This window comes from Kryptolebias marmoratus, linkage group LG15 (genome assembly GCF_001649575.2).
Source record: "Kryptolebias marmoratus isolate JLee-2015 linkage group LG15, ASM164957v2, whole genome shotgun sequence".
NCBI classification, from domain to species: domain Eukaryota; kingdom Metazoa; phylum Chordata; class Actinopteri; order Cyprinodontiformes; family Rivulidae; genus Kryptolebias; species Kryptolebias marmoratus.
Window position 1 is genome coordinate 22,848,607 of NC_051444.1, and position 23,083 is coordinate 22,871,689.

The window sequence follows — 23,083 nt, forward strand, 5'->3', positions numbered from 1 at the left end:
GGGGGGGTGAAATGGAGAAACTGAATGCTTTGTGCCGTTCTGCTGTGTAGTGTCATGCATTATACGAGACCAAGTGGAGATTTTTCAAACCAGAAGTTCCTGGTCTAGTTTATTTTTAAGAGCTCAATGCTATCATGTGTTTTTAGTGTAATTAAATTGAAGAAATGTGTTTTTATTGTATTTTGTTTTCAAAAACGAGCTATTCGGAGACTCGCTCTCATCTCTCCTTTACCCCTTTCCCCAAAGCAAGTGGCAGCCTTTTGTCACCGTGTTGTGGTCAGTTTAAAAGCCCTGCTCCACCTGTGAGGCAGGCCAACCGGGAGGTGCTCATTACAGAGCTCCTTCCAGTGCGGCTGTGCAGCGATTCTCCGTCCCGGCACATCGTCAAAAAACCTGGAGGGCAGGAGCAAGGAAATGCTCAGAAAATTAGCATTAGTGGATCTTTTACCCCCATTCTCCACAAATGAGAGCAAGGCCATTAACATTTGTGTGTTTTCATTATGTAAATGGTGTTAGTACGTACTCACAAATTGCCAACAGGAAAGCAATAATTTTCTCCTAGTGATCATAATGTGTCCAAGTGCATCGTCTTGATTATGACACACTAATTACATATTGCCTCATCTCTTTTTCTCCGTCTTGCCCTACAGATTCAGAAAAACCAAGGATCTTTAATGGTAAGTTTTATTGCAGCAGAATAGGAGGTAAGAAGCTAGAGGTCTCCCACTCTGGATATAGTCTGTCACTCTTGGTTGACTCTCTCATTTAAAAAAAAAAAAGACCCACAGACACCCAGATTGGCTCTTTTTGCAGCAAATTATTAGATTATGCCTAAACTGCTGGTATTACATTAGGCGCCATCATGGAGCAATAAAACCCTTCAGCAGCTGAATGTTGGCTTTGCCTGAGCTTGCTGCATTTGATTAATCTTGGTACTTTTTTTTATTACACAACTGATTTTCCCTATTGAAGGAATTCCATATAAGCTAACTCCCCCCCTTCTCTCTCTCCCCTCCCTCTCCTTCTGCGTCTCCTCCTCAGCCTCTCCAGTTACTGCAATGCATCGTTGATGAGGTGAGTCGTCGTCTTATGTGCTTTTGCATCTAAAGTCAGTGCTAATGGCCCGAAAAGCTTATATTTTGTTTCCTAATGAAGCAAACCACTCAGGCAGCTTTGTTCCCCATTCACTCAACCCTTCACCCTATGCAACTGCCTCAGGCAATAGACGTATGCACATGCACATTACTGTAGAGGTTGGACCTGTCATGAATGACAGGCAGAGGAAGAAAAAAAGAATCACACATCTGAAGCTTGTGTACCACAGAGCCAAAAGCATGTTTTACCAGGATTACTCCCCTTTATACCGCTTATTTTGTTTAAATACAAAACCGATAGTCTCTCAAGAAAAAGGATTTATTTAGTTTGCTTCTCAAAAGTCAGTAAATGAAGATAACTGATGACAAAGCAACAGCAGCACGCTACAGCTGTTTATCACCTATTACAGTCAAATATTATCAGGCTTTATTGCCCTCTTTTTATTTCCATTACCATAATAATCTGAAATGTTTCCATACTTCCTTTTCAAAATACACAAGTTTCCTTATGACACACTTTATAATAAACCGGATTAATATGCAAAATAAATTCAATTTGATTTATTGTCATGTTGTTGTGCTTATAAATGCTGCATGCAAGCCCACATTTTTACATTAGCATTAGAACCAGGAGTCAGATTTTCCTTTTTTTTTTTACACTGAGCTTTTTACTGACATTCACTAATAGCCAAAATGCCTCCACAACAGCCAACCCAGTGCCCCCATCACCTAGCCATATTGCACATTAAACATACAGTGTCACTTGTCCTTAACTGACTATAGATTGGCCGTAATTAATAATTAAATGCTTTTGGTTGTAATGGATTGACCTGGGCTGAACTGTTCATTAGTCAGCTAGACGTAGCGATCACTCAAACTATTTTTCCTGCGCCCTTTGCTGTCTCCCCTCGAGGCGAGAGAGCGCTCCGTGGTGTCCCTGGCGAGGCAGCAGAGCCTCGCTGTCCCGGCTAATTCCACGCTGCTTTCGAGGAAGAGACAAGAGGATAAGCTCTGTCAGTGTGAGGAAAATGTAAAGGTTGAGGAATTAACTACCAGGTGGAAGTCCGTCGATAGTCAGTGCCCTTAATAAACCGCACAAGTCCGTCCCCGTTGGAGTATTAGGTGGAGCTGAACTTCGAGAAGTTAATTTTTGTTTTTCGGTTCAGAGAAATATCAACATGGATGGAGCGGCAGGTATCCTGTGGAGAAACCGAGTTGAACTGAAGGAATTTTGAAATGCTAAGACACAGCCGACTTAATAATCTGGCAGATGTGGGAATTTACATCTGATTCATTACTCTGTGGTGTGATCCAAATGATCTTTTTTGTTTGGGTTTGGCTTTCCTTCTGTGGTTTAGGATGTTTTAATATTGTCACACTTATCCACTGGGTGTCTAAAAGTTTATTCAGTATCTTAAGGTCTCATTGGGCTGCGACTGTTGGAGACTAATTGGTGACTCAAACTTGACCCGATATTACAAGAAAATGTACATATTTTCAGTTGAAGTCTCTGTTTTCTGAGTTTTCCACTCAGTGACCAGCAAGCTGTCCAGCCATGTTTAGCGAATTAGCAAATTTTTAAAAAGCATGGCTTATTTTTGTGTTCAGCTTGTAAAATTCTATTCTATTCTTAGTTTATGATTTTATCTACTGGTGTACAGTTTTAAAATGAAGATAGGCAGATCTTGACCAGTTATTTAATAATTATTATTATTGGTGTGGTTTTTAGACCCGGACATGTTTTTTTTCTATCCTATTCAGGCGTCAGAACACAATTCTTGCTTTCTTGTGATGGGTTGGAAAGGCCCCGCAACAAGATCGAGAAGGCTTTCGGATCAGTAATAAAGTTGTAGCTAGATTTGTGAGCACTACTGTGCAACTTCGCTCATCATAAGAACCAGTTCAGAGTTCTGTTCACACAGATTAAACCTGAATCATACATGTTTCAGATCCTGAGCTAAATTCACGCCCAACATGAACTATTTCAGGTTTATCTATCAACTTGTCATGAGATAAAGTTATCTAAAATAAAAGTTAAATGCCGGTAGATGATGCAAAGTGACTTCAAGTGTCTGTTTTTGTCTGCTTATTAGAGATAAAAACCCACATAGTTAAACTTTATGATGGATGGAGAATGGTGATTATTCAGAACTATGTGTGTTTTGAATTTACATGAATTTGCTTCCCCTATTTTAGGATGTAATTTGATTTTAGTGTTTGCCACAGGATCCCTGCACACACTGTTGAGCCAGGGACTTAAATAAGAAGTTCTCTGCAGTTGTTCCCTGCCATCTGTCCGCTGTCTTCTCTCATTAATGTGCCTCTCTCCTCTATTTGTTGAATAGCAAGTGGTCTCACTAATAAAGAACTCCCACTTTATTTTCGAGCCTGTAATTACTGATCTAATTTTGCCTAATAATTGCTTCATGGCAATGACATGTATATTTACTCGTACCCTTGTACCCTTGTAGTGTGCGTGCTGTCTTATAGTGGAGCAAATTGACAACAAGAGGAATAATTTAAACAGACTAGTCACTTTCATCAGCCTGCTTGTCTTTTGTGCCGTCGCCTGCTGCCACATCAAAGCTGCAGCAGTGCTGCACTCAGCTGGAAACATGAATACATGCATAATGGGCGTTTGCATCTGCAAAAAGGCGCATCAAGGTGCATGCAGATGTGTGAGAAAAGTCTGCACGAGGACTTCTTATCAAATTCAATCTGCATGACAGATAAATTGTTTCATCAAGACGTTGAGCATACTTTAAGTCTAATTGTTCGGTGTGTGTGTGTGTTTGTGTGTGCACTTTGCAATACAGCGGCTGCAATTTGTTTGGTTTTGCCGCCTCCAAACCGAGTGTACACCAAGGCTTGTAGTGTGCAGAGCTCAAGGGCATTTGTTTGTGGGCGCAGGTTTGTGTATGTGCTATGATATATTGTTCATCCAAGCGGCGACACAACTGTGAAGTGCAGCGAGATTAGAAGAAACCCATTCCTTTGTTAATTTAAATGGGTTCATGCATCATGCCTTGCGAGAGCCTGCCGATCAGAGCATTAAGGAATGGCGAACACTGCCCAGAGGTGTTTTTAATAGCACAGCAGGGCTTCGGTTGTGAAGAGGTTTAATTCATGGCATTTGAATAAATGTCTGGTTGTGGGCACAGGCTTTATGATTTTTGAGCATATCTAAATGCTGTATTTTTGTGCATAAACCTATAATTTCTTCAACAAATACTCGTTTTTAGGTTTCTCAGATTGTACCTTTTATCTGATGTTTTCAGCCTCGCCAAGCACACGTGCTGTCATTTTGAGATGCAGCATTTTTTAATTTTGTTTTGTCAAGGAAGATGGAAAATCATCCAGAAGTAAATGTCTTCTCAGTTTGTTTTCTATCACCGTCTTGTTGTTGTTTCTCTCAGATCTTACCGGTGGAGCTGTAAAGAAAGACGGTGCAGCCTAAATGTTTGGGAGCTTGTCTTGCCGGCGGTCAGAACCGGGGAACAAAGCAGAGTAAGAGAGTAGGAGAAGGGATGAAGTAATGAGGTGAAGCAATGATTAGAGGGTCAATCTGGCACAGATGTTTTACATGATACGGTTCATAGAGCCTGAACTGACTGCGGGTAGGGAGCCTAAAATACACACTCGAACCAAAACACCACCGTAGGACTCCTTTAGTGGACTTTATCTGTCATCTTTTGGCTTTGTGTGATACAAAAACAGCTCCATCTTCCAGTAGGCCGTCATTTTATTACAATTCCTTTTATTTAAAGTAGTACCAATGCATAATTTTAGTGCCTTTTTAAAAATAGATTTTTTTTAATCTGCCACTGGCATATTGGCCTATTTTCTTGTACAATTTTAATCAAGAATCAGTTTGTTGGTTTATTTTTTTTAATAAATAAATACAGCATATATTGAGGTACTATAATGGACTTACAGCTCGAAAGCCCTCACCGCCGTATTTGTTCTGCCCGTTTCTTTATGCGGTTTTATCTTTAGATTTCTTTTTGTGGATTGGTAGGATCTACAGCAGGGGTGTCAAACCCAGTGACACAAAGTGGCCAAAATTAAAAATTAGGTCCTAGCCAAGGGCCAATCACGATCAATATTTATTAAAAATTACATCAATTTACCTTTGTTTTAGATGCATTATGTCAAATCATTCATATAGAAATATCCTTTACCTTTTCCCAGTTACAGATTATACAGAGTTTAGAGCAAACATACTTTAATGAACACAGAAAAATAGATCAAACTTCAGAAAGCACATCATTAGCAGTCATTTTTAACGCCTCACTCAGCTTTTAAATGAATTTTTGAACATTAAAACAGATTTTTCAACAAAAACCTGATCATACAGAAATTAAAACTATATATTGTTGGCTTCTAAGTCACTGTCAAGAGAAAACTTCACTTATTAGGCTCATTTTTTTAAAGCTAAATAAGAATCAGAGACTCGATCTGTCCCAGACTGGAGGACCAGACCTAATGACATCTAAACGTTATCTTGGGGGCCGGATGAAATCTTACAGAGGGCCGGATCTGGCCCGCGGGCCTTGAGTTTGACATGTGTGATCTAAGGCCTTATGACTTTTCCTTTTTTCTCGGCTGCGTTATTCTGTAAGTAAAGTAGGCCTGTCTCACATTAGCCTGACTCCCCAACTGTTCACAGGTCTGGGAGACTCTCGTATATCTTTATGTTGACAAGAAAACATTTAAATAATTCTGTCCCAAAATATCAAGTTTTTAGGATAAACCCTGAGATTAGCATAGCCTTAATCAACACAGCAGTGTCAGTAAGGCAAAGGTCCAAAATAAAATGCCTCAAAATTCTGCTTTAGCCAGTCTGCTGTCTATTATGTCATGCTTTGATTAAAATGGTAAAAAACTGGGTCATCGCACAAAGCCTCACTCCCGTGATCTGTTTCAGATTTTTGATGTAGCTCGGTTGTCAGAGGTCGCCCAGGTTCACATTCTGAGGCAGCAGGGGAACTGCATGAATCCAGTTATGAGACGGTCCCATCTATCCCGGGTTTGAGCTGTGATTATTGTGGCGCAGCAGCACGGCAGACCCCACAGCATAGTTCACAAACTTACTGAAACATCGCTCAAGTCCCGGAGTGACACACTATAACAGTCAATAATAATAAAGAAAAATGCATTGGGATGCGGTAACAATAAATTATAATGCACATTTAATTTGCCATACAAACTGCTATTGTTTTATTTCTGTGTATTTTTGATAGCTTCTTTATTTTCTCATTAAAAGAATAAATAAACTGTGGATGCATTTCAGGTAAAAGTCAGAGTTTGTGACTGGTGTTTATTATGTTCAGTACTTGTCAACTTTACTCTACATTTCAATATTATAATCATTTTATGCGATATTTATTCAGTTTAAAAAATAAAATTAGTATTTACGACAGTGTGACATATGCATTCATTGCAGTAAAGATAAAATTTGTTTTTATCATATAAGCAATTAAATAAATATAGATCTGGTGAATAAAATGATTTTGTTATTTAGATTTTATTTTGAACTAATGATTTTACGACACCTTTTTTTGAATTTTCTTTTACTCTTTTCACAGTAAGGGTAAAAACAAGGACACTGCTGAAGTTTTCACAATAAAAGAATATTGCTACTGACGGATGAAAAATGTCACCTTAATATTTGACTAAAAAGACTGTTTTGATGTTAATTTTCTCTCATATTCAGGGTGCAACATCTCTTTACTTCAGTCGCACAATAAACACATTACGGCTACTGTTTTTGTCACACCGTTTAACCTTTTTGAAGTTCAGTTTTTAGATATAAATCGTGTTCAGTCTTATTATAACGCTTCGGGTGTTGCAGCCAGGTATTCCCCTGAATGTAAAATATGGTTTGCCTCTCTTCACAGGACCCTCCTGTGCTTCCTGTTGGCCAGTTCAGCGAGAAGTTTGTTCACTTCATCACTCAGTGGTGAGTCAAAACCTGTTTGTTGTCGGAAAAGACCAATGAGGTTTGAGATTTTTGTTTGCGTGTCTTTTACACCAATAAAACAAATATTTCTGGCTCCACTTAGCAATTAGACAGACCACAAGCTGCATTTATAGGAGCTAAATTATCTTGAATGGCTCAAAGGTATATTTGTGCACAATAGGGATAAAGTGTGTGTTAATGCATTGTGGTTGAATTAGCTTTTAGCTCTGATGCTTATAGTTTCTAGTCTTGAATAGGAAGCCGTTTTATGTTACCTTGCCTGGTTTCTCTAATGCATTAGGTCAAGAACAACGTTTACTCTGTTTGCCCCTGATTCATTAGCCACTTGTAACCTTTAGAGTTGGGCAAACATTTACATGCAATCCCAAACCACATGCATGTACAGTGTGTGTGTGTGTGTGTTCAGCACTCAGCAGCAGGCCGTGCCAGCTGTTGTTTGTCCCCCATGGCTGCTGTATTTACTCAAACAGGACACTTCTCTCACAGGACGCACTGAGCGCAGGTGCTCCGTCCTGCTTCGGCGCGGGGTTTGGTACGTCGCTGTCGGACTATTCTTAGAAGTTCACGGCCCCCTTTCATTGTGATGCATGAACCCGTTTCGCAACGAGCCGCACGCAGGCCCCAGTGCAGGTCGCGCCAACGGACCGCGTACGCAGGCACAAAATGGAGGACGCGCGCCTAAATTTTCTAATTATCCGAAAATAAATTAACTGCCTCGTATGGGTATTCAGTCTGTTTTGCCGTTTCTGTGGCGTGAAGGATTTTGCGTCAAGTTTCCTTTATAGTGTATTAATTCATAAATGAAAAGTACGCACAAAAACAAAAACACCTCTTGTGCTCTTAGAAAAACGGCGAATAATAGTTGAATAAAATCTGCTTGTGCTTCTCTTCTTTTTTTTTTTGCAGTATGCGGAAGAACCCCAAGGAGAGACCGGCACCTAATAACCTCATGGTAAGTTAAACTGAGCTTTCCATTAAAGCGTTTTCTAAGGACCACAAAAAAATATATATTTGTAATAAATGTGTACAGATGGTGTTCACATTCATGCATAGCAATAGGACTTTTCAATTAAACATAATTGTATTATTTCTGTAGCTTTTGGAACATGCAGTTGTATTTCCCACAGTGATTGAGGTGTTTTGGGTCAAGGACTCTCCAAGTCCACGTTTCTGTGTGGAAACAACAGTAATGAACTTTTTGCTTGCAATAAAAGATGTCACGGAGGTCGGCGGGAAAACCTTGAGGCAGGATTGAGACCCTCTTCAGGAGAATATTCATTCAATTCACCGTTCAGGAGCTGACTTGAATGAGCCGCGCCGAGGCGTGCAAGAGTCGGATCATTCGGGTTTACAAAATGAAGTTTCATAACCTTGTACAATGTTGACAGATTGGAAGCGGGATGTCTTCACAAGTCGAAGTTGGCATAATGATTTTTGTGTGCCAGACATAGGCTAGTTACAGAAAGATTAATAGGCTTATCATTTTAGCGTCTTTCTAATTAAGGGCGCTTTAATGCAGAAGCATTGAGGCGCCCCTTTGATTATTCTGTTAATGCCCCACAACTTTGAAAAAGAGAAACTTTTACATAATATAAACAGTAAAATATCTTGCTTGGTCGGGAAATGTTTGATACGCCTTTTGGTAGTGCTTCATTGTCCTACGTGGACAAAATTAGTAAAAGAAAATATGAAAAGAATCCAAATAGAAAACAGTAGGACTTTGGGGACAGAGATGAGGTTTTGGAGCTCTACAGATGAAGCAGTCTTCACAGTAGAAACCAAAATTTAATTTTAAATGAGTCACAGAAAGTTGGGCTCAGACCTTTGAACTGTCTAACATTTTCAAATCTTTTGCAAACAAACTCAAACATAGGTACTTTTGTGTCCTTTCTCTCAATATGTCTGTCCATGATGTAGGAGTTGCCGTTTTCTCACAAATCTCAGAGAGTGCAGAGGGAGCACACTCGGGCTTCCACAAATATATTTTAGCCTTACATTTTTCTCGTCAAAACTGGAATGAGGGTTATTTTTTTAGTCCATTTCTGTCTCTTAAGCTTGCAGTCAGGGAGTGACAGACATGGGTTGCCACGATGAGCCACCAGCAGCAGCTTTAACATTGAAACCTTGAACAGTTTATACATCAATTCTAGGCATTTCGCTGTGATTGGACCAAAGTTGATGCTGGGATTTTGTGTCGTCGCTACATCGGCACCCTTCAGAATTTCTTGTTCTTAAAATCTTGACATTTCCTGGAACGTTCAGATGTGGATTAAAGATAAGATTGTTGTTGTTTCTTTGTTTATGTTTCAGTTTATGTCTATCACTGTATTAGTTTGTCAGTTTATATCAAAACTTAATCCATTTTTGTTTTGAAATCCTGTTCCCAGAACATTAAATACTTCTTGTTACGGAGTAGCTTCACTGTTCTCACTAAGCTGTTTAATTTCTGATCACTGATTATTCAGTATCTTATGCTGATAAATGGTTTTGAACTGTTTTTTTTCTGCTATTCATATTGGGTTGAGACTGAGGCAGCGAACTTAAAACAGCTGAACAATATTCAAACACCACAGCTGAAGATTATAGTGAGACGGTTTCATACATAAGGAGTGACTTCACCACATTTCAGCTCTTTCTGTCTCGTCTGACCGTTATATAAGACGGGCCACAAGCCTCCGGTGTGAAATTGACAGTTTTCTCACTTCTAGCATTAACACACAAGGCCAGACGTTTACACAAACTGGCTTTTAAGAGGCGCAGCACCGTCAGGATGCAGTGTTAGGGCCGGTGACAGCAGCGTTCAGGTCCGCAGAGACATGAGGGGTGAAGGCTGGTCTTGTGGGGACAGAGTGCTGAAGGGTGTAAATGCAGAGCTGCTAACAGATTGCGTGTTCTCAGTCTTAACACTGGGAAGGAGGAGTGAAGGAGACTGCTGGGGGAACAGGCTGAAGTTTATTTTATTATTTGCTCTTCTAAACATTTATCTTCATTCAAACAAGACTTGTTTTTATTTGCATGCCCCTTCTGACTTTGGCTTTTTCCTCTCTATGATTGAGCGTGTTTCCGATGTTGTCTGTGCTTTTCTCTGCATCCTTTTTGTCTCTTATTCAGTCAAAATGTCCCTCCTCACACATCTTTTTGGGTGCCTTTTACGTTTATATTATTGGAACTGTCGAGGTGTGACTCTCCACACAATTTGATTGCCATTTACCTGCTAACAGTGTAATCCATTTAAACATGTGGCCTAATTGATTACATCCTCAAATTAGTTTTTAACAATGAATACCTACTTTTTCATTAGTAAGGACAATTAGGTGGATATTAAGTGTACCGTCGACATAAATATTAGGATTTAAGGCTTCCCAGCAGCACGTTGTCCAAAGCACCTCACAGGTTTTCCTTCCTTCTGCTGCCCTGTTTTCCCAAAAGCATCTCCTACAAACCCAAACCTCATGGTATAACAGAAAATGTTATTCAGCAGACATCGTGTCTTTCTGGTCCAGTTCTGATGCTAATGTGTTCGTTGTGGGTTGGTTCAAAAACTGGTCTGCAATCTTACACAACAAACTGTGCTATGCTGTCTGTTCTGTCAGGTTTTCGTAGGGACTAACAATATTTTTTTTAATCAAATCATGCAACAGTAGTTGTTGTTTTTTTGTTTTTAAGTGAGACAGTTCTTCACATGTAATACCCATCCCAGCTTCACCCACGTCAGAGCTGATCAGATCCTTACCGTGTTCATTTTCTATGCGCTCAGCACATCATAATCCAAGCCATCTTATCGCTCCACTCATTGCCAGGTGTCATTGTAACGCTGCATCCTTGCAAGGCGATGATGTTGTGGTTCTGACATCGGTGCCTCTTAGCTCTGGGTTTGGTTGGCCAATGCTTTGGTCTCGATTTGGACTCAAGTCTTTGCATTCAGCAGTTTCTTCGTTGCCTGCCTTTTTTTTTGTAAATAATTTGTTGACAACTTCATTGTGATCTCTTCAGCGTTGTCTTTTCTCGGGGCAGCAAGGTGTTTGTTGCTGTGCTGAAGATGAACTCGTTTCAGCTCAGAACTCGTATTTGTTGCCACCACTTCTGATGATTCAACTGAGGGGCTTTAAAACCCTTGTTAAACAGTAGCTGTAGCATTTCCCACACACGGCGGCTACTTGTGCCGGTCGTTTTGAACTTGTCTTTATAATTTACAGTTCCGGTGAGATCTCGATAATGACTTTTGCGTCAGGTCATAGGTCGTCTCTGTAAAGAGACCACAAGCTGGCACTCCATGGATGTCAAGCTCTCATATATAGTATATGAAGTGCTACAAAACAGCTAACTAGTTGGGTTTTTCACCATTAACCAGCTTATCTGTGACAGCTGATCTTTGTTGCTTACAAAGTGTGGGTCAGCTCATCAGGGCTGTAAAATATAGAGCTTTTTTTTGAAAGCCTCAGCTTTAGTTCAACTTTAATAATATGGCATCACTAAATGTTGATGTCTTTGTTGCTTTTGTTTAAGTTTTCAGGTATTTTGGGTCAGGTCACTGTAGCTTTTGTTTCTAGCATTTTCATCTCCTCTCTCCTCCTTGTTCTGAGTGTGACAAACTTATTTATATTTTTTTTCAGTGCTCTCCATTTTTGACTCCCTCTTTCCCTCTACCACCTCGTCTTCCCCTTACTCGTATTCTATTTTTTTATCTGCTGTGGGCCTTTCTTTTTTTGCATGATGAATCAAGATATAAGGTCATGGATACCTGCCTTTGTGTCACCAGCCTGCTGATTGTCTTTTTCTCTCCTCTTCCTCATTGCCCCTTTCCTCCCCACCTCTCATTCGACATCTCTATTCCCCCAGCCTCCTGAGTACATTAAAACTCTTTTCCTATTCTATCTGTATGTTAATGCACCAAGCCACTGCTTTCCCATTCTCCTCTCTGTGTTGCACAGAAAAGGGACACCGCTTTTTTTTTTTTTTAATCTACGGAGAACAATGCAGAAAATTACACAATAGTGTAGACACTGGGCAAATAATGTTATTTTATGACTGTGTACACTCACCTAGCTGCTGTAGTGTGTTCATCAAGTTTCAGCTTGTGGTTTTTCTAATCACTGGAAAAGCTTTTATTGACATCATTATTGTCACTGGGATTATATCCTCTTATTTGTTCTTTGGAAGGCAATTGTTTGATGGAGTCCCTGCAGCTCTGTGATTGGAATGGAGACCAAATACAGAGGACAGACAAAAAAAGCTGTCATGTTAGTGTTATTTGTACCTAAAATCAAGGATTCAAGAACCAGATCACAAAAGGTCTAAAAGAGTTTATTCAATAATTCACCTTTTTTTCATGATTTAGCATTTTTAAGCCTTGCAACTTGCTTTATAGATGTATATATTTTCCTAAGTTTGTTCAATTTTATTGTAAGTTTAGTCATTTTTTAGTTAAACGATCATTTGTTGACATAATAATTTGAGTAATTGTGTGTTTATGTCTGTCTGCTAGCAAAATATCTCAGAAACCAAGGGATGGATTTTAATAAAAACTCTCAGAAAGTAATCATTATGCATCTACAACTGATAAACACAAAAATGACTATAACCCTGTCAATTTTACAGATACTGAGCTAAAATCTGGTGTGGTAGTAGCTGAGAGTCATTCCTAACACAAACTCCAAGCGCTAACAGGACTGCACGTCTTCGTTTAAACCTTTGGCACATAAGGTGGTCGGCGATATTCATTCCTTTGAGGGGCTTTTTAAAAAGCGCATCACTGTGGTCTACCTGTTAGTTTACTTTCTAGTGACACTCAGAAAGTAAAGTAAATCTGTCTATAATCTATAAGTTGTAGTAAAGCAGAAACAGTGGCCGTGTTGATGTGAGCTCTGGTGATTGTCATTTGATCTGAACCTAATCAAGACAAACAATTGTTTGTAGTTTTATCTCAGTCTTTTCCCAAATGTTGCTTAATTTGACATCATATAGGAAAATGAGTGACTTTCCAGTTTTATTTTAATGCTTCTTTTATTGTCCTGTCACCATAAGCTCACATTGTCAGTCAGTTGAGGAAACTTTCCACTGAGCCTGTAATAGACACGCTCTGCTGTTTGATGATAATCTGTTATTTTGTAGTTTTTTTTTCCTTTTGATTCTTAATAACCGTCTTTCTCCTCGCCACATATTTGTTTATGTTTCACCTACCAGCGTTTTTGATAAGCTGTGGCATAAAAACCCTTTGACATTTCAGTACTTCTGTTTCTTTGTTCACCAAGTGCAACATTATTTTACGTATTTGTGTCCAAGAATTTACAAAGCAAACAATATTTATCCTTCAACTCTTACGCTGAGCGTTTGTGATTTGATGGACACCTCATTTTTTTTTTTTTCCTCGTGGCCCCTTGTTTCTTGGCCAGCTGCCTTCACGCAGCCTTTTAGCACCCTTGTCAATGCAGCCCTCCTATTCTGCTTGCCTATTCATTGGCGTGCATGTATACGTGCACACACACACACACACTCAGATTTCATAGCCCCTTTCAACCCCAGAGACACCAGATGAGCCCCTCGGGTTTTTTTTTCACAAAAGAACCCCCTCTTGTCTCCAAATCGAGCTTTATCGTGGACAAACACATTTACACAAACTGTGAGCACTTAGTTTAAAAACATACTGAATTTTTGTTAACTGTGCCGAGTTAATTTGTTAATATATCAAATCCCGAACAATGTAGCTGAATCCTGTTGTTAAAATTCTTAATTGGTTTAGTTTTTCATGTTAGTTTATAAAAGTATGCCCTCTTTAGTGTTAACGCTTTTCTTTTGTTTCTGATAGCTTTAAAAAGTTAATTATTTGCTCTTTCTTAATGGTGAGTATTTATTATTTTCAGTGGTACTTGTGTTTTGTTTTGTTTTTTTCATTGTGTGCGTCTCACAGTTTACATGGATACATGTGCAAAAAGGATTTTTTGTCATTGCACCTCATGGAAGAATTGTGCCAAATCACTGGTGTCATCTCCACCTCAAACGTTTCTGTCGGCGCCTTCTCTAGCAGATTGTTTTCACACTATACCCCTGGGTCTTCACTGATGTAAACCCCATTGACACTTACTTTGGGCCGCATTTCGGCCTTCCAACAGCTCTTGTCATTTCAAGCTCTCGACTGAAGCGGAAGGAGACTGAAATTGATCTGAGATCTTGTATTGTCAATAAACATGAACAATTTAAGGACTTTTGTTAAACAGCAAACAGCTTTAATTTGATGGTTTTGTTGAGTTGTGGATTGAAATTAAACACTACCTAGTTTTATCTAATATAATAAATTCTCACATATTTTTCTCCATGATATTAGCACATAAATAATCTACTAACCTGCAGAAATTCAATAAGTAAGCGTTGAATTGAATGCCTGGAGAGAAGACATTTAGTCTGTTGTTGTTTCGTCAATAACTGGCCATTACGTTTTTTCCAAATGCATTATTAAGTTTTGTTAACTAAAACTCCGAAGATTTATTTACAAATTGTGTAAAATCGTGAACCCTGGTTCAGATCTGGACCCAAATAAATTTGTGTGTAGACCCAGATTGGTTGGTAAATTTAGATACATGCAAGTTTTCCAGTAATTCCTTTTAAAAACACATAAAGAAGCCAGCTTTTGCGGAGGTACAAGCTTGATAAAATAATACCATGAGTCACTTAAAGAGACAAGTTGGGAAGGAAAATTAAATATCTTTCATTTGTTGTCTGGAAAAGAGGATTTTTAGTGGCTGTAGGTCTGAGGATTATTAGTTCTAGAGAGTCTCCTCAGAGGGGTTTTGGTACATTTGATGGGAACCAAGCCGGGTCTCTACTGTGCCTTCACCTTCCAGTGCAGCAAGTTTCCAGTGGGATCAAGTGATTAGCATGCAAATCTGTAAAGACCTAGTTATTCTACCTTTTCACCCCTCTCTCGGTTTCACACACACACACACACACCATGTTTTCGGTGACACTGTTCTAATGGGGTGATGACCACTTCCTCGTTATAATTGCCCGAAACTCGGTTTAATTTCATCTCAGCGTATTAATCATACATAAAGTTATTTAAAATCGCATAAATTAATCTTGGATTAAACAGAGCCTTCAAAGGCTTCAAACAATTAAAGTGTTAGGTAGAATTTCCCCTGGGTTTAGGCCGTTTCTGTTTGAGCAGAACAGTTTGCAGGTGATTATCCCAGTTTGATATGCCAGGTCGGTGATTAATGTAACTTTGAAATGAGTCCTTTTCCCATCTCACCTCTGTCCGTGTATCGCTACAGCAGAAAGTCAAACACCTTGAGTCGCCTAAACCAAAAAGTACTTTTTCACTCTGTAGTCACAGCTATTAAAGGTTTCAGACCAATTGAAGTTGCTGGAATTGTTGCTTGTTTAGCTTTTTTGTTTTTGGATGAAGTTTGTGTTTAGAGACATCCTCTAAGTCGATATATTGTCTCCATCTTTACGTGAAAGGTTTTAACTGCTTCAACAGGTTTATTATCCAAATATTATATTTCTGTGTCATCAGTCAAGAAGCAACATTCAGCAAAAAGACCTTTTAATACATATTTGACTTTTTTTTTATCTTTTATTCTTAAGCAGACGGTATTGTTAAATACAAGCAGATATTTCTAGGGTTTAGTTAGTTTAGTCTCAGTTTTATTTCCTGGTTTGATCCCTGGTTGCCAAATATTCTGCAAGAAATGTATTTTTCTCAGTAGGTTGATCTGCAAAAACGAGGGGGGGAAACACAGCAGTGGTTGGATGCCTGTTTTAAAAAAGAAGTGGGAGCTTAAGATAAATTTAGCCACCTAATTTAGTAACTTATCTGAAAAAAAAAACAAAACCTAAAATATCTTGTCACTCACTGTGTTGAGGGCAAGTCTCCTTTTCCAAATCAGATTCTAAACCAGGGCCTTTATGGGACATCATCACCACTTTTCCTCCTCCCTCTTTTCTCTCCACCAAACCGGAGATAGTTATTAAAAGCCTAAAATAAACATCTTAAATTATTCTGAAAAAAATCTGCAGTTTGCTGGTTAATACCAGCTGTCAGAAAAGGCTTAATATTTCTAATGTTTACATGCATATACGCTCTTAACGTGCAGGATTTTAGTCTGTCCGTGACAACATAACTTCTGAGATTTTACACCAGGGGTGGGTAACCCTGGTCCTCGAGGGCCACCATCCTGCATGTTTTACTTGTTTCTCTGCTCCAACACACCTGATTTGAATCAATGGCTGATTAACAGGCTTCTGCAGAACATGAAGAGGTGATTTAACCACTGAATCAGGTGTGTTGGAGCAGAGAAACAAGGAAAACATGCAGGATGGTGGCACTCGAGGACCAGGATTGGAGACCCCTGGTTTACACCAACCAACCACAAAAGTGCAACGCTAATACCGAATAGGATTACCTTAAAGCGTCTAGACTTCCTGTATTAGTCCAGTCCAGCGCAGCCCACAGATGCTCGATTCGATAGTTTGGAAATTTAAAGTCAACATTTTGAAATCACTTTGTTCCTGAAATGAGTTTTCTACCTCATGAAGCTCTAAACTGCAAAGTGTAACAAGGATTTTTAGGACCCCCACCCCCATTATAGGGCAGATTGAAAACAACACGTATCAAGAGCTGAGGTGTCAGTCAGAAGACATGCCGATCTAACATTTGGTATTCGTAGTAAATGGAGTGAAATTTTCCAGTTTGCTACTCAGAAGGCTTCAATACAAGCTGGATTCATAGATAAACACACAGCCTTACCTTGCTTCTGAATGTTAATGGGGTGTGTTTCTCAAATTAGCACACGGTTGGATCAGAACCACATGGACCGGAGAAGCTGTTGATCAGACCTGTACCCTGAAAGCTACAGCCACCACCCAGCAGGGTTTTGGCCTTGCATGTCTGTTTTGCTGGTCAGGCTCCAGCAGGGTTTTCTGTGGCCTGTTAAGGTTGATATTTAGAGCAGAGGTTGTAGAGCTGAAATTCAAAGCCATCGCTCAGGACTTCCCACTTTTATTTTTGTATCACTTTCTTCACTGCAGAGACAAAGACGAATGATTGATGAGATGAGTGTAAACCTCATAGGGTCCCCCAGGAGCCTCTGCAGTGCGTGTGTGCGTCTAATACTGACACACACGCTCGCACTGATATGGCAGTAATTAACCTCAGACTGTGTTAACCCTAGCTGCCCATTAGAAGGGCAAAAGGATTGATGGGGACTCGTACCAGTCCTGAACAGACCGTACGGTCGGTTCACGCTGGACTCTGTAACCTTTTTCTTTTTTATGTAAAACTTGTGATGATTCCAAGTTCTTTGTTGAAAGTTACACGATGTGTAATGAAACAGAAGGCAAACAGCTACCTAAACAAATTACATTTATTACTCTTAATGTCATTTATTTTCTTGTTTAAACAGATTTTCTGCTGTGATCATAAATAGACCAAAAGGCTCTCAGGAGGGAGAAAAGTGGAACATCACCATCAGTGTGTCCTACTTAGTGAATCTTACTTTGTCTGAGTCTGTTTGTTTGTTGCTGAAGGATACTTACAGACTCCAAAGTTCATAAGACCGCTGTTAAGATCAGTCACTTTTGTAGCTCTGGTTTGAATAAAACTAATATAAGAAGCAAATATAAGCTGATATATTTGCATGTTTGCTTGTGACTTACAGACCTGCAGACTGAGGCTTTTCTTCTAAGTTAACCATAAAAAGGAACTTGTCCAGGTGTTTTTTTATATATAACTTATTTGGATAGTAATAATGAACTATTTGCCTTTTATTTAGCAATAAGTTTTTAACAGAATTTTCACCTGCAAACTAAGCAAAACCATTACATCCTCACACAAGCAGTATATCCTTAAGACTAATGTAGGTTTTTCCAAACTGTGTTGTGTTGAAATGTGTCACGTTTCTCCTCACCTGCCATGGTGAGATTGTTTTGAACCAGAGTGGTTCCTGTCTGAACCACGGCTGTTTGTGCGGCCGAAGTGCCTGGATTTCCAAACAGAGCCTTGCTTAAGCTACAGAAGCAGTGGAAACGCTGTTGGTCCAGGAACGCATTTATTCAGATGCTTCTGATCGGATCTGCATCTTTTTCCTTTAGTTTGTCCTTCTGTGTTACTGTTGGGTTCTTATGTTGGGTTTGTAGGAAGCAACCTGCACACACTTGAATTTGGTCTTTTAATTTTATACGAGCCACAATGAAAAACTGATGGGCAACCAGGTCTTTTATCCTGAAACTTAGCACACCCCCTCCACAATAAAAGCTTCTGTTACAATGTATTAAATACCCGGAGATACCACAGTAACTGTACACAGCATCAGTATGACATACTAAAATTGAAAAATGCAATTTAATATGCATTATTACTGGTAAAATGATATATAGTCTTTACTCAATCCACCAAATTGTTATTTAGATTTTCGAATGAAAAGAAGTCTCAGCTTTCCATCACTGCAGTGAAACTTGTTCATCCTCTGGAGACTAGGAATGTTTTGTGCAGCATTTATGCTGTCATATCAGATTGGACGAGGTATTTCTGAAGTTCTGTCTGGAACAACATGGCCAAGGAATATTCTGTCCTGTGAATGTGGCCGATCTCCTTGTCTGCATGTGAACTGTTCAACAACAGAGGTGACATCTTGTTGAGGACCCTTACGTTTGAAATCAGGGTTGACAAGCTCGTTTTAATGGTCCGGTCCCAGTGCCGCTCATCTAATTGGACATCTAGACACCTCAAATAAAGTTCCTGTTAGCTTTAGTTGATTTGTCTCATTTGCAGCCTCCTCCCCTTTCATCCGCGACCCCCAGTGTGACCTCTGTGACCTGTCTCTGGTCTGGGAGGCGGTTTGGGAGGAGGCTGGTGATTCGGAGTGAGATATCGCAGGTGACGTCTCCGTTCCAGTCCCACGGCGAGCCGCAACCGCCTTTACGAGCTGCCAATCACCCGACGAAAGGCGTTTTGATTTATTCGCTCAGCTAATGAAAAACAGCATAACTCTGTTTTTAAACTGTGAAAAGAAAGAAATCCGAATCACTGCCACCTTTTTTTTTTTTTTATTTCTCCCATAGATCATTAAACTCAAGATGTTCATTTGAAAAGCCATCACTTTAAATCTGTTGAACATTAATATTTAACAGGGTTTAACGACGTTCCTGTTTAGTTTATTTGTATTTTATCAGCACTTTGTGACTTATGGTTTAAAATAAACGAGTGATGCCAATTCATGCACTTTACACAAAGGTATAATAATCTTTGTGGCTCCAATCTGTTTGATAATAAAAATAATCACGCGGAGTGGATGAAAGTAATTGAATAGCTGTTTGATTTTTCTGTTTTTATGAGAAGGCTCATTACTTTTATTTTTTTTAATCTACTTTAAGTTATTTTACTATGTACCAGTCATCCTGGAGGTTATATAATGAGTAAGATTGATGTGAGCACATATTTCTTATAGTCTAGAAGGTAATTTCAGATTGAAAGGGAATCTGATAATGCCTATTTTTGTGTGTAATTGCTGTATTTGTTGGGTTTTTTTCCTCCCTTCTGGGCAGTTTTGGGTTGAAATGGAAACAAAAAGATTATGGTCAAGCCAGTTTCAGCAGATTATTTCATCATTTTGTTGTGATTCAGCCCAGTTCTGAGTATTTTTAGCTCCTGTTCTGATCCAGAGAACGCACATTTCTCACAATGTTGTTTCCTAAATAGACATAATTCACTTCTCATGTGCTTTTCTTTTTTGTTGTTCGTTTGTTTGTTTGGCAGGATCACTCCTTCATAGTCCAGTACAATGATGGGAATGCCGAGGTGGTGTCGATGTGGGTTTGCCGCTGCCTGGAGGAGAGACGAGCTCAGCAGACGCAGTGACTCATCTGACTCGTGATGGACCCGGATGTTTGCCTCCAAACCTGTGAACACTTATCTGAACTTATCTTTAGGATCGGGAACGTCCACAAGCATGGCACAAGTGGAACGGGGACAGGGGAAAAAAAAAAAAAAAAAAAATCACTGGTTGTTACATATTCTGTGTGAGAATTAGTTTATTTCACATCACTTCTGCTACATGACATGGAGCGCCTTGTATCCTTTGAGAGTATTAATCTTTGTACAGTCCCAGCTGGGCTTGAGGCACCTCCTGCAGCAGATGCTTCACCGAGGCTTTCAGGAGAACCCCGAAAGGCTGCGAGCACCACCAGCCGCGAGGAAGCAAACAATCCCCGACTCGAAGGATCAGAGACGATAAACGGCTGCAAAAAGGCTGACACGGTTGCGCTTTGCTGATGACAGCCCTCAAGTGAATGTCAAGGTTTTCTCCTGTGAGAAACTGCCCATTATCTGTGCCTGGTTTTTCAGTGTTGTTATTTATTACCTCAGCAAGTTGAAGTCGTCGCTGTAACAGACAGATGTTTGCCAAAAAAGAAAAAAAAAAAGCAATGTTTTTTGTACCAGAATGGATGGATCCAGGAAAACCACTTTGGTTCGAGACCGAGGACCATTTTGTTCTTTTTGCCTACACGAGGGTCCACGCTGACCAGTCTTACCGTTCTGTCTACACTGACTGGACTCAATCACTCATCGCACGGACGCTCCTTTTGTTTTTGTCGCTGTCCCACTAGTGGAGCTCTTCTTCCTGCTGCCCTCCCCTGACCTTCACGTGTGAAATACAGCGGAGCTACAAACCACCTTGTTTCTGAAAATGTACTCTAATGGAGCCGTTTGTCTCAGTCGGTCTGAACCAACATGAAGAACCTTAAATTGAACTTCAGAGGGAAACCAGGGAGTCGGGAGCAGCAGCAAACCCATATATTCACATCATTTTCATGCTCGCTAAGATAAAAATGTACAGATCTGTTGAAGACAACCCAGACTTTATATCAGTTCAAGTATAATTTGGTTACGAAGAAGATGTCCTCTGATGTTTTCCTCCAGCACTTTTGAGTAACCACTACAAAATAAAACAAGTAACATTGAACATTTTAGGCCATAACTTCATCATATAAACCATAACATTTTGTCTATTTTCTATTACAGTACACATGTGGCCAAAATCATTGGTAGCCCTCGTTTAATGAAAGAAAACCCCACAATGGTCACAGAAATAACTAGAATCTGACAAAAGGAATACTAAATAAAATCGGATTGAGCTGAAACATGCTGTGTGGAAAAGGCACCCTTCAAACGTGAGACAACTGGAGCAGTTTGCTCATGAGGAGTGGGCCAAAATACAGCAGTGATCGCCTCAAAAGGTTGTGCAACAAACATCATGTCTGTCCAGGACTGTTTCATGAGGTTTTTTTAATCTGATGAAGCATGGTTGAGAAGCACTGTCTGACTTTCATTTGTTCTTTTTCATAGAATTTTTATTTATTATTACTTACTTTATTATTACAGATTCTAGTTCTTTCTGTGACCATTGTGGGTTTTTCTTTTCATTAAACGAGGGTTATTTTTGGTCACGTGTGTATAACTCAGACAGAAATCTTTGGTTCTGTACAAAAAGAAAAACAAGCAAAAACCTAATTTCAGTGCAAGCAACACCAAAGAGTAGCCAAATAGTGAATTATGTGGATTTAATCATAACTGAGGCCAATGTGAAGAGCTAGGAGGCGATGCGTGTCGCCAATGACATCTGCAGCTCTGAAGAGCGAAAGAAATAAAGGCTTTTATTTATAAAAAAAAAAGATGTATAATGTGAGAACAGCACATAAAAAAAATTAATAACCACATATTCCAACCTTATTAAATAAAATATATTTAAACTGTTACTTTGGTTTGACATTTTATTGTAACACTTTATCTTTAAAACAGTTTGCTTCTCGCCGCCTCAGTTTGGATTCTCTTTGATTTGGAGGAGAAACCAAAACACAACTCTGACATTTTAGGAGTATTTTTATTTAATTTTTTACCTCCTAGATGTTTTAAATTCCTCTGTAGAGGAGTGCTAATTTCACTGTTTAGATTTAGTGATTTTAAAGCTTTCATCGTCAAATGTGCCCTTCATTTTTAACAAAATATTTAACGTAGCTCTGTTGTTTAAAAGGAAAAGTGTCATATTCACCGCTAAGGTGAGCGATATTGTTTTCCCCTGTCTGTCGTGTTAGCAAAACATCTCATGATCCATTGGTTCAATTTTAATTAAACAGAAAGTAATCAGCAGATTTAAGTTGGCCGCTATCAGACAGGTGACAAAAAAAACAAGAAAAGCATCTAACTCTGTCAGTTTTGTACCTGTTGAGCTAAAATTTGTTGTGGTTGTTGTAGAGAGTCATCCCTAACATACAGACTGAGCGCTACACAATGACCGGGTCAACTCTGAGAGTTTTAGTCAAACCCGTCCTGTGGTTCAGATCCTGAAAGATGATTTTTTTTATTCTTAAACGAGACTGTTTCTTCTTTACTATGTTGACATTCAGTCACTTTGTTGTCGAGTGACTCAAACCTGTAAGCACTTTGCCTGAGTTCAGTAGTAATTTGCATTTCATAATTAATCTCAGTCAACCTTTAATTGACATCTGCTTTATTCCCGGTTATTAATTTGTTGCTTTAACCTGTGAGAAGCGGTTCAAGGTGCGGATGACGAGAGAACCATTGTCTTTAAATCGGGCCGTGTTTTTTTCCTCCCAGAGCCCGAAGGACGAGTGGGGGTTTTTCCTTTGTCGCTCCACTTTAAGAGCGTCAATGGAAGCGATCTATTATGTGTCCGCGCGTGAGTCACAACCCAAATCTCTCCTCTCCACGTTCAACTTCATCAACTCCGAAACAAGAAGCGCTTTGAGTCTGCTGAGGGAGTGAAGGTGAAACATTAACCCGCTCACGGGAGCGTTTTTAACCTCAGACTCATCAGCTCCGAGTTGAAAGATTTCCCCGAATATTCTTTGTTTCTCCGCATGACCGTCTGAATGAAGTGCAAAGGTGAAATAACGGTGTTCCCGATGCAAAATTAAAACCGTTTTCATAAATCCCAATCTCGACAATCAGTAAATACAAAAACATTCGAGTGCGTTGAAGTCTTCAAGTGTC

The 23,083-nt window shown here is 39.4% G+C and overlaps 1 protein-coding gene across 1 annotated transcript in view; it reads left to right on the forward strand.

Moving 5' to 3' along the window:
* The window catches only part of map2k5 (mitogen-activated protein kinase kinase 5), a 54,844-nt gene extending 33,809 nt beyond the window's left edge, over positions 1–21,035 (forward strand). Inside the window, exons 18-22 of the mRNA XM_017419549.2 lie at positions 651–677; positions 1,042–1,074; positions 6,995–7,056; positions 7,984–8,029; positions 19,829–21,035. Of these exons, the coding sequence (XP_017275038.1) occupies positions 651–677; positions 1,042–1,074; positions 6,995–7,056; positions 7,984–8,029; positions 19,829–19,930 (270 nt within the window). The 3' untranslated portion in view covers positions 19,931–21,035. The remainder of the gene's footprint in view (positions 1–650; positions 678–1,041; positions 1,075–6,994; positions 7,057–7,983; positions 8,030–19,828) is intronic.
* The last annotated feature ends 2,048 nt before the right edge of the window (positions 21,036–23,083 follow it).